Raw genomic sequence first — 12695 nt, 5'->3', positions numbered from 1 at the left:
CACATCTGGCATTTCCCACTATACTTTGCTTGCCCCATATCTATAGAACAAACCCCTGCTATGTGTCAATCAATTGAATGATTTTTTTTGTGAGCAAGGACGATCTCTATCGACCAAAGTGGATACTTCAATATGAGAAAAAGTCAAGTGCTATTAGTATTACACGTGCCAGTCGGCGGCTCATTTTCCTTTATTCCGTATGGCACATTTTTTTAAAATATTGATAGCTGATTTTAATAGAAATTAACGTTAAGTCAAAAAACGAAATTAATGCTAGTTTGTTAGTAAACTTTTTTTAATTCTCGCAAATAATATGAAATTTGAGAATTGATAAATTTTCTTGCAAGACATACCCTCTTATGAAGAATTATAGCCAGTATTATCTATACATGAATTAAATTTTATATGTATGTATTTGTCCTTTGGTCTTGGACAAATATCAGTTTTTAACTGTTTCGTGCAAGTTGCAATATGGGATCGAATCGTTCAAATAGTACATCGTTAGAGCTCTAGTAGTTTCTCATGGTCCCAATATAACATTATAGACGGATGTTGTTTGTCCGATTTCCTTGTCACGACTGTTGTGTCTCGAACAACACGTAGCAATGACAACTGTCAAAATAGAAAACGCGCGCGAGCGATGTGTGCAGTTATAAAGCACGCGGCGGTTTGCAGAATACGAGAGGAGTGCTAGGAGAAGCACGACTCGTAGCGGAGTACTTCTCGAGTGTTCTGCCAAATCCCAAGTCCTTTATAACTCCACACAGCGCAGCAAAGCAAGCAATTTTTTAAAATTTCTTTCTCAAAATACAAATTACAGAAATGATGAAACTTGAAGTGCGCGCATGTGCTGTGTGCTCTCAAAAAGAGCGCGCTCCCTACCAATCAGAACGCGATATTTACAGCAGCTATTTTATAAAGCGGTGTAAACTCCAATGAAAGTACCTTTTAGACGCACTCTAGTGCTTTTTATCTCGTATGCTAAGTTTTCCTTGTTCTATTCCCTATACCAAATCTTTTTCGATAATCTTCGCTATCCTGCATTTACGCTTGTTACTATTAGTTTTAATCTTTAGGCCTTTTCATGTACACTTGTATATATGTTTGAATATCACAATTATAAATTACCTGTGCCAATCATAGCTTAGCAATAATTCACAATAGATCTTTCATTGACATCTTTTTGATTCATCGTAAACGAAGCTTTTAAGTGTGACTAGTAATGGCATGTCAAAACGACTTCCAGGTCCGATCTAAAACGAAAAGCAGTTTTTTTTTCGTGGCACTATCATTGTAAACCAAAGTTGTAATTGTTCTCTGTTGAGGATAAATCATGAAACAACATTTTTCGTTTTATTTAAGAGCAACGCGTTTTTTTTAAGCATGCAGTTGGTCCTAGATATATGTCACCACGTGAAAGCCCCGAATCAAAATATGGCGAGCAATTTGCATAACTATTGTTCTGCACTGACTTGCGACTGACTAGCCTCTCATACATGTGAAAACGCTTTTAAAGTCGCTAGTTAGTGCAGAACAATAGTTATGCAAATTGGCTGCCAAATGTCGATTATATTCCACGTGTATATTTGTCTAATTCCATAACCAGCTCGTATATTGTCTCATAATTATCATAGTACTAATAAGACAAATAGAGTATCCGTACAAGCCGCGCCGAGAGTGATACGTACTTCATCACTCTCACTTCGTTGTACTAAAAGGCACTTGTTTGATTTGTGAGGGGTGGTGACTCACTTTGAACTGGTTTATCTAAATCTCGTGCTTTCAAAATCTCTTGAAGCTTTTTGTTGTGCTCGAAGAAGTATCGCTGAATAAGTAGCTTGATGATTCGATTCCTCTGAAAATCATAAAAAGAAAAAAGCGCACTTAGAAAGAACTCTTCTCAAAATCTCAACTGTTTTATTGTGTTTCTCTCGGCTCTCGGCTCTCGGCTCTCGGCTCTCGGCTCTCGGCTCTCGGCTCTCACTCTTGTTTATTGTATTGAATTAGAAATGGGGAAAGACTTTCTTAAACAGAGAGAAGACTGAGGGAAAGTTAAAAAGCTGAGGGAAAAAAGAGGGGGATCCCTTCCTTTTCATTAAAGGAATGGGATAAATGGTACGAAATATTTTTAAACAAAACCAAAAATATTTATTCTGCGCAGTAGAAAGTCCTTTTTTCTTCTTTTTGTTTTCTGTTCTCTTTTTGGTTCTCTTTTTTCAAAGGAACACTTTTCAAGTGCAAACAAAATAGGCCTACAATCATGAACGTCTTACCTTTCTTTCATTATAATCCAGAGAAGCAAGGTCTGGCAGCTGAAGGTCATTCTTAACGCACTAAAAATGTAGAAACAAAACACGATGTTAGTTTTTCAGTCGGTCAGTCGGTCAGTCGGTCAGTCGGTCAGTCGGTCAGTCGGTCAGTCGGTCAGTCGGTCAGTCGGTCAGTCGGTCAGTCGGTCAGTCGGTCAGTCGGTCAGTCGGTCAGTCGGTCAGTCGGTCAGTCGGTCAGTCGGTCAGTCGGTCAGTCGGTCAGTCGGTCAGTCGGTCAGTCGGTCAGTCGGTCAGTCGGTCAGTCGGTCAGTCGGTCAGTCGGTCAGTCGGTCAGTCGGTCAGTCGGTCAGTCTTACCATGTTATAGATAAAGGCACATGCTGCTCTGATCGGGAAAAGGTTGAATGGAGGAGGAGCGACACTGCCTTGATTGACGTACTGCATGAGAATCTGAGTACGAGCGACTTTGAATGAAATATCTTGATCTTCCTGATAAGCAAACAGATATAACCACAATTAATCATTGTTCCAGTAATTCCTCTGGGACAATCGGCCATCCATCCAGCCATCAAAGCCCTTATATATCCAATTATGCATCTATCCAATAAACCTTTTCCGAATTCGTTTGACTGATCACAAAATAATGATTTCAAGTTGAAGTTGGACTTGCGAAATAAAAGAATTCAGTCTCAACTTGGTGTAAACTATTATTGTTTCGTTGTCATCCAAGCGAATATTCCTTCGCTCGTTATACAATAATTTATTTATTTGTTCATTGACTCACTGATTAGGAAGCAAGGAAGCAAGGAAGCAAGGAAGCAAGGAAGCAAGGAAGCAAGGAAGCAAGGAAGCAAGGAAGCAAGGAAGCAAGGAAGCAAGGAAGCAAGGAAGCAAGGAAGCAAGGAAGCAAAAACTTACAGCAACTTTCTTGAATGTATTAGTCAACATCGCAATCAAAACATTAAAGGCCACTAACAGCGCTGACATGACATATACAGCAAACATGAGTTCCCCAGTGGCTTCGGTTATCTCAAAACCTTCGGTGGTTTTGAATACTGACGGGTCTGTTAAACCAAACAAACCCCAAAAGAGGTGACGAAAACTGCTTCCAATGCTAGAAATAACGAAGAAAAAAAAGATGTTTACCGTTCGTTCACTCGTACAACAACTGTAAATATAAATTAATTGCTTTAATTCTAATATGACTTCCATCTATCTTGACTGTTGCCACGTGATTGCGCAAACGCCACTAGATATTCATTATCCATAAAGAATATAAAACACTCGCGCATGTCTCTGCACTGAGATATAAACACGCTGGGAGCTGAAGAGCACGAAAGAGGCAAGCTAAGGAACACGAGGCGTATCCGAGTGTTTCTATAGCTTCTCGGGTGCTCTACTACTCCTTAAGTGTTTAAGTGACGAAAAAAGAGTCATAAGCCTTTTTACATTGTTTTTGTTAAGTAATTTTTGAACGATTTTGCGCAAGCGTGTTTCTGTACTCCAAAATAAACACGATGGCCAGCCAATCAGTGCGCGCATTATATTTCAAATGGCGGATATTCAGTCAATCATCAGTGCACACATTATCTTTCAAACATTTTATAATTCGTACAGTATTTATTATAATTATTCTGTCTGCTGAAGTTTTGTGAAGTATTATGCATTTTTTCGTAGTGAAATGACAGGTTTAATGGCGCAATTAAGCCTGGAAATTATACACTTAAACCTGTTTCGCGTTATAGCGTCGGAATCAAAATTGGAAGTAACATACGCAGACTCAGTAGTGTATTGCTGGTACTTGCCTTTTTCACATCTAGGTGATAAATACGATACCAAGTATCGACTTAGGCCCTGGCTAAACGAGGAAACATGTTTCCCTAAATGTTTCCCAAGGTGGGAAAACTGTCAGGAAACATTGGGAAACAATGTTTCCATGCGTCTTGGAAACATGAAATTTTTCTGCCGCACAGTAAAAACATCAGTTTGTTGCGTTTTGGAAGCATAATTTGTTGCACGCAACAATGTTTTGCATGTGCCTAAACTGGGAAACATCGAGGAAACATGCGCGCGGTTAACATGTTTCCTCTTTTAGCCAGGGCCTTAGTCTGCGTATTTTGCTTCCGATTGCGAATCAACGCTTGAGTGAACCAGGTTTTATGGCACTCTTGTTTAATGCATTACCTGCTGAATTCAGTCTTTGCTCCTCCCGTTTGATTTGTGCTTGCTACAGAACCCACGCCTCCCGTAGCTGTTTGATGATACTGAGAGTAGAGCTTCCTTATACCGATAGCAAAGGACACGTAGTTCAAACTGAACAGGACAAAGAACTTGATCAAGTCTCCGACCATTCTCATCATGGACATGTGCAGGGGGCCGAGCAGGTAACTAACCTGGAACACAAGTGATCCCACACACACACATATATATTATTATACACAAAGTTAGCTACCTGAAAAGCTATAAAGCTGAGGCCGACCAGGATTATGGGTAGATTTACTTTACACGCCCAACCGCTTGATAACTGTTCATGGACTTGCGAATCTCTTACCAGTTACAGTCTCACCTCTTCTGAGCATCATCGAGCTGCAGTTTGTATTAAAAAAGCTTTGTATATATATGCTTTTTTGATATGAAAAGTTTCCCATGATGCTCAGTGGTCTCAGCTTTTTAGGTTTTTGTTGAATAACTTTATTGAAATAAGTGTATAATAGTATATATTTAAGGAATATGAAACGCCCTCGCATGTCTCTGTACTGTGATATAAACACGCTGGGAGCTGTAGAGCACGAGATAGGCAAGCATAAGAACACGAGGCGTAACCGATAAATGTGGTACATATATATGAAATCGTCGTCCTTGTTTTACGAGGATAGCACTTAGCCATTTCTAACAAACCTTGTTCCATGATCGAATTGGAATTTGGAAGTTGATCAGATTTTGCGGGAGGGAGGACAACCGGATATCCCAGAGAAATCCCCTCAAGCAAAGGAAAAAACAAAGAGATTATTGAAAAAGTAATGTTTCAAATACGAATTCCTGTATTCTATTCGGGTTTCAAAATCCGAGTGGAATTTCAAATGCCGAGGAGCATTTGAAATTCCACGTGAATTTTGAAACCGTAATAGAATACAGTGACGAGTATTTGACACGACATTTTATACTCTTTTTGTTATGTTTGTTTTTATTTCAAAGTTCTAGTACTTTGAAATACTTCAAAGTCCGAGTAGTAGGACTTTGAAATAGGTGCGGTCGTATTTGATGGGGGTTTCAAACTACTGCACGTGGTACAAATAAAAAACCCTGGTTGGTCAATGAGCTCATGAATAATTAATGAGTATAAGATCCACGAGTCATGAGACCTCTCACGAGGATCAGCTGCAAGACTTCAGATCAGATATATGATCATATATGCAATAGCAGGCACCCTGATTGACTCTTTTAAATTATTAGCAAGAGGAGCTAAGGTCATGGCGCCCCATCACCTCACCCCTTCCCCTTTCCTTAGAGCTTGACTAAACATTTTCCTTTGTTCCTACTTTATTGGGCATCCTGTGGATTTGGCGGGAGCTTTCCCGGGAAAGCGCGTGTGCTCTCTTGCTACCCCACTGAGTACATTACTACACATGTGTCACATTCATGGTCTGAAATAGGGGAACAGCATTCCCTGCAAGCTTACAGCCCGAAATTTCTCACGGGTGCAATGCATTACAATCGAGAGCAATAACTTTTTTACTATCAGAAAATGGCTGTCGAGTCACGGGAATATCGGCACTCGGCTCGTGATTAATTTGATTGACGGTAGCCAATTCGTCAATATCTGGAATTGGTCGGATAGCAGAAGAGGTAGGGTCTTTTTGATATTTGTATACTGTAGTTGTCAAAGTCTTGTTTCCTACCTGTAAGTAATGGGAGACTTGAAAGAAAGTCAACACCAAGCTGACAGCGTAAAAGCTGTTCGACAGCAGCAGCAGCGTGCGAGGGGTGACGTTTGTCTGTTTGAACAAGAATTTCACGGATAAAGACAAGCTGTCTTCTTTTTCAGCGAGCATCGCATAACCAGATATCCACAGGGCTCCCGTTAACAAGAAAAAGGTAATAATGACTAGGGTAATGAGATGCCACCACTGTGATATGTAGCGTTCCTTGCCCTGACGGCGTGCTTGTTTGACTTCTTCCACGAGGATGCCAAACACCCAAAGCCCTACCAATATGTCTGTAAGTAATAATAAGAATAATGATTTTATTATAATGATTATATTTGGCCCGTGAACCCTTGAATACGAATTATAAAGCAACTTAAACAAAACATTGCGGGGCTATTTTAGAGGATATAGGTTTTTTCAAGATAAAAAGTTATCTGTAGTACAAATATTTTTTTATATTGCATCAGTTGCCTTATCATTCTACGAAGACAAAAAGTTTTTATTTTTTATTTTCTAAATAACGCATGCAACCAACTTTTCGTGACATCATTAAAATAAAAATTCTTCAGGTTCTGGTATTGCGCATGCTCGTACACAACATGGCGCGCGCGAGAACAAAACCTATATGGAGCCACCTTAAATCGCATCACTATGATCGACCTGCATACGTCTTGTGTTTCTTCGCGGCTGTTTGCGGTTGATTGATTGCAGTTTCGCTTTGGTATAATGTTTTCTCATTTCAAGACCACAATTGGCATTATCTTGTGAATGAGATTTTTTGCATGAATCGTATCCACATTAATGCCTCTTATCATTCACTAAGTAAAGAAGTGGTACTCAAGAAAATGACCCGGTCTCAAGTGACAAATAATGGTTCTTTCTTGGTATAGCAAACTTAAATCCGAGTTGGTTAGGGTTTTTGTTTTGCAGGGTCGATTGATTTTCTTCAAATTGATTTTCCTTGGTTATTGTTTTATTGTCTTCTTACTTCAGGAGCCTGTGAAAAGTGTGTCTCCCGAACTGATACAATAAACACAAGTCATAAATATAAAAGATGAATTGAATTGAATTTTAAAAACGTAATATTGAGGAGGAAGTAAAAATATTACGGAAGAATTTATTTTTCTATTATATAAATATGTACTATATAATGCTACAATTAGAGGTTCTAGGCCTAATATTATTGTATTCAGTCGAATGAAACTTTTAGAATATGAAAAAATAGAAAAAAGAATCGAATTGCCAGAAAAAAACGGCAAGTTACACTCTCATGTAAATAAATATCAAAATCTTCAAGAACTGATTATCTGAATTACGATAATCAAGCCCGTAGAACCATTTGTAAGCATTATTTATAATTATGTATATTGTTTGTAATGTGTAATTGTTAATAGTAATAATGAAGAATAAATAAAAATATATTTAGAAAAATCATAATATGTACTTATTGACTGAGGGGGAGGGCCGTACGGGAAAATATTTGGCTCGAGGTGATGCCGTACGGACAAAGCGCAGAGAGGTCCGTACAAATGACCGAGAGCCAAACATTTTCCCGTACGGCCCGACCTAACTCAGTCAATAAGCATTTTATCATATGACCCTAAATAAAAAAAAGACATTCTAAAAGTTGCAAATCATGTCAATACGATCGCAGGTTTCGATCAGAGCTGTACGGATTTGTACGACCCTACTCGCTCAAAGCGGTACGGCCCTGCTCATATGATAAATGTACATGTTCTTACCTATGGGTGATATTTCCAAAGCTTTTGAGTTGGGTAGTTTGTCCTGGAAGGCAGCCATAATTAGTAAGACCAAAAACCATATACTGGACCCCATGTGACTCAAGCACTTCATAATGGGGACCTCAAACAATGTTGTGAATGGACTTGATGGTATGAACTGATACAATGTCATGAAAAACGGCATGACCGTCCAATACAAGACGACCAGAAATCCAGCGATGAAATCGTTGTTCTCTTCTAGTAACCCTCGTAGTCCGAAGAATAACTCAGTATTGAGCATTACCTGGCTGTATCGATGTGCAATGAACTGCAAGATTAAAACGGGTTTAAAACGTATTAAAGAGAAGAAAAAGATAGAGATGAAGTTATAGTGGTTGTTGACTCAAAATGTCATATTATTGATAACTCAGTGGCGGATCCAGGGGGGGGTTCGAAGGGTTGATCTTTTAGGTAATAGAAATATGTCTTGTATAAATTTTGCTTAAAAGTATCCACAAGGATAATGTTGAACACGAAATGATAAATATTTGCTGTTATAATGTTTAATTTACCTTTACGTTCCGTTACTAGATAGTAAATTAGGTGATTAGAGCCAATTTTTTTGTCAGACATCGACTAAACAAAAGATAATTATACACAGTTTAAGAAACGGAACCCCTCTTTGAAAAATCCTGGATCCGCCACTGTAACTCTTAGAACTACAGTAATGTGGGTTTAGCCACGCTTCGAGATCGAAAAACAAAAGTAATTAAACATCAGAATAACAAAAGAAGCAGCTCCAGGATTCGAGGTTAATTATAAGCCCGCATTCACAACTGACATGGAATTTTGAATGTCGTCAATGGTAGCAATACCATTGAGGCTTTCGCCCGATTATGGCATAGTATATATATTATAATTAAATAATATCCTCTATTTATGTTTATAACTATTTCTATTGCATCATTATTGTAATATGTGTGAATAAACATGAAAACTTATTTGACGTTTCGACGACCTCAGTCATGCCGTTATTCTCAACAAATTTATTTTATGAAAAAAAGCAACAGTCACAGCCAAACAACGCAGTTTCTTTTTATATTGGAATATGAAGCATGATGACCTTTCAGTTACAATACAATTCAATGTGCTTTATTTATACCATAGATTACGTTCGTTTTTTAATTCTAATTGAATTGTGACGTCATAAATTAAGTAGGCATGGTGACGTCATCACACATATCAGAAAACGATCCATTTTTACCAATTGGTTTTATTTATAAGTTTAAAACACAAAAAAAAGTATTTCAATATGTTCCATACAGCAACCGTGGCTGGGGAATAGGTAAGACCCCCCTTAATTATAAGCCCACATACACCGGCCGATGGAGTTTTGCAAGTCGTGAATTTCAACGTAAACATGCAACCACACGCACTAATACTCCGTTAAGCTGGCTTGACGATAACATAGTAGATATATTATTAGCACCCTAGTAGTATTCTCTATTGATATTATCTATTAATTATTAATACCCTACGTAGATTCCTTTTAGATGGGAATATAAAGAATAGGCTTTAAGTCAGGGATGTGATCAATTGAATTTCAAACAGGAAAATTTAAAAGTACGAAAATTCCGATCCCTTTAGTCTCCGATCGTAGCAAATCTCAAATCTTGGACTGACACAACGTGTTTTGAAATAGGTGTATATAGGTTTTTGTGTTTTCGGTTAGTCTAGATTTAAGCTTCATTTATCCAGTTCAGTCCACTTCTTTCTTTTTCGTTTTCTCCCCAATTTGCGTGAGCTCTGTTAGTAACTGAACACTTGTTAAGCATTGTTACACGGTTCAACGGGTTGATTATAAATAAAAAGCTGTCACTAACATATTTGCATATAACAGTGATCAGTGTTATATACGTCTTATACAATTATTTAACATCTTCTGTGTCGTCTTACTGTTACGTTTATGTCAACTAGAATGTCCTTTTTATTTTTAGAGAACAGTTTTATTGCATAGTGCTGATTTTATTGATCAAACAGTCAGCAGCCTTCCAAGACTTCCAACGGCCTACAGCTGTCGACAAAATTATCATGCACGAACGTTCTTTTCCCATGATAACTATATGTTGGATAGTTTGTAATGAAAAACATAGCACGACAGTCAGCAAACCAAATTTGAGATGTGGGGGGAAAAGGGCCATATTATAGCAAGGTTTACTCGTATTTTGTCGACCGTTGTAGTTCTATAGCTTAATATATGTGTGTAATTATTTTATACTATGACAACAGTTGCAAAGTGCCTTAAAGTCTCCTCATGAATGGAAGATTATGTATGTTTTGCGGCGGCTTTCATTAGCCTCCAATTTGTGCAATCCTTTTTAATTTACAATTGCATGTTATACACAAAGCCAGGTTCTGTTGCTGAAATTTTACATACCTTTTTACTCCTGTATTTGATGGCAAAGTTAAGCACACTTAGTTTTTTCTGTCTGCTCGAGTCACCTCTTACTTCTACTCCAGCAACTCCTTTCATTCCAGGCATAGCCATGGTACTAGAAATCTCCTGCAAATCACGACACTGGTCCAACAGCAAAGCAGCAAAGTCCTCGCACTCTTTTGCCAACTTTAAGTAGTCTTCTCGGAACTCATATTCCATGTCGGCATGCTCCAATAATTCCTTCTTCAAAACTAAAGCCCTGTAAAAGGGATCAACGTTTTTCGTTCTCTGATTTTCCTCCGTAAGGAGAAATGTCAGTGAGATGTACACAGGGCTTACCAAGGCACGATAAGTATTTAGATGGCTCAGATAACATCCAAGTCTACCTAGTTTTGAACACTCTACACAGTCACAGAACTTTTGATGGGGATCTTCGATGGTGTAGCCTTGTGTCATTAGAAACTTTGTGATTTCATAGTTGCCTAATTGAGCTGCCAGGGTGAGAGGTGTTAAAAAACTGGTGTAATGCTCCGTTTCTTTAATCGCGCTCATTTTCCTTTCCTTTTTCACTGGTAGAGTTCCGGCTTCCCTTTGGTGTTTGTCGTAGTCGACCAAAACCATGACACATTCTAGAGATTCCTTGTTGATGGCATCGAGTAAAGCGTTGCCAATAAAAATGTCAACTTTTCTATAAAGCAAGAAGGAGAGTATGTTGAGGTATCCTTCCTTGACAGCTATCTGTACAGGTGTTAAGCCATTGTCATCCATACAGTTTACATCAACCAATCCTCCATCGATCAATTCTTTGACGGCAGTCATGTCATCTCGTCTCACGGCATCGAGGAAGATTCTATCGTTTTCGCTGAGGACACTGGTTGTAAATTCCATTTCGTCCAAGGCAATATTAAAATGACCTTGGCTGGCATTTCTCCACGATTCTTTCAAGGAAGCCATGTCTGTTCCTGTCTCAAAAAACAACGACTGAAACACTAACCTCTCTAATTATTAGTATGGCAAAGGAATGAGTACCATGCATCAGTGAACCATGATAAGTGCTATAGTCTTGTCATTCAAATCTATTAATATTACTAAGTTATTGTTTGGAGGCAACTACAACTGGCATATTATCGCCATGATGTTCAAGTACTTGCTCTCTCGCGGACCGAGGGGAGGAGGGGATTGAATTACTTCTTTGCTATTTAAAATAATAATAGCCAATGCAATAAATATGCAGTAAAAGCCCCGTCCAAAGGTCTCACTTTAACATTTTTTCGTGTGTTTCTGCCTTCGGCAATCGTTAAGTACGGTCGTCCATGTCTCTAACAAAAATAAAATATAAAGCGGCATAGTACTGAGTAGTCAGTGACAGTGGTTACTGCGCTTGTGACGTTGTCGGTTTAGAAAAATGCCGCTTAAGGCTACTTCCAAAAAAAATTACGAAGCTACAAAACGTTTACTTTCTGTTGAGTTTCACGTCCGGCCCAAGAGTCTTATAGGAAGTCACACTTCACATTACGAAAGCTGCATGACTTTAAATGAAGTGTTTGCTGTTGACGTAGCGGAGGAGCAAAACTCCATAGTTCAGGCTGCATCAGACCAGGGTATAGTGTATTTAGCTTCAGTTTGCAAGCGAGCCTCCAAAGGACTGGACAGTTAGTAAAACATGCGAGACAAGTCTCAGGAAGTAAGGGTTTTACGCCGCTTACAGGATGTCAGGAAATTGGTACACTAGTGTAATCACATACCAGACGGGTTGCAAAGAAAAAAAACAACAAGTAGTGAGACACTGTTATTATTATTAAGTGGGACCGGTTTCCGTACGGGGTAGCGACCGTCCACCAAGATCAAATTTAAAGCGTAAATTTTCCTTTTTCCCCCTAAGCTTGTTGGGTTACCTATGGATTTGGCAGCAATTTTAATTTCGAGCCAAAACGAGTGGGCTCTTTATTAATCCTTTTTTCTGACTTAGCTGTAAGTTCCATGTCTCCCATACCTACATTAAGTTTAGTCAGTTTCGATCAAGAGATTTCGCTCTATATTCACTAAAAATGACCTTGGGTTCCCTGTGGTTGTTCATCAAAAGGACTTTTTTTACTGGCTTTGCTTGTTATTGGCTTTTAGATACGAGATTAAGAATTAGCCACACATTTTAGCTTATCCCATAGCTCGCTACTGTAGCTTATTACAAATTTCATTATTACAAACACTATTATTTGAATCTGATGTTGCAACAGAAAAAAAATTGCGAGCGAAAACTTGGAAGAAGTTTAGAAAGGAAGAAATGAGGGAACCAAGACCGAAATGGCGTATGGGTAATTGTTCAGCCGACATAAATAAAACAT

General features: G+C 38.5%; 1 protein-coding gene across 1 annotated transcript; it reads right to left on the bottom strand.

Moving 5' to 3' along the window:
* Nucleotides 1-851: 851 nt before the first annotated feature.
* Nucleotides 852-11377, bottom strand: LOC116304027 (transient-receptor-potential-like protein). The gene is made up of 8 exons (XM_089025209.1): nucleotides 10354-11377; nucleotides 7938-8244; nucleotides 6169-6485; nucleotides 4454-4662; nucleotides 3188-3383; nucleotides 2627-2758; nucleotides 2274-2333; nucleotides 852-1855 (listed from the first exon to the last, which is right to left on the bottom strand). Exons 1-8 carry the CDS (start codon nucleotides 11305-11307, stop codon nucleotides 1712-1714), a joined length of 2319 nt encoding a protein of 772 aa, XP_088881335.1. The 5' UTR covers nucleotides 11308-11377; the 3' UTR covers nucleotides 852-1711.
* Nucleotides 11378-12695: the final 1318 nt, after the last annotated feature.

The sequence above is a fragment of the Actinia tenebrosa genome, unplaced genomic scaffold, assembly GCF_029948245.1.
Source record: "Actinia tenebrosa isolate PJP-AT-01 unplaced genomic scaffold, QUT_ActTen_1.0 PGA_scaffold9__36_contigs__length_13948895, whole genome shotgun sequence".
Taxonomy (NCBI): domain Eukaryota; kingdom Metazoa; phylum Cnidaria; class Anthozoa; order Actiniaria; family Actiniidae; genus Actinia; species Actinia tenebrosa.
This window is presented reverse-complemented; position numbering and strand designations above follow the sequence as displayed.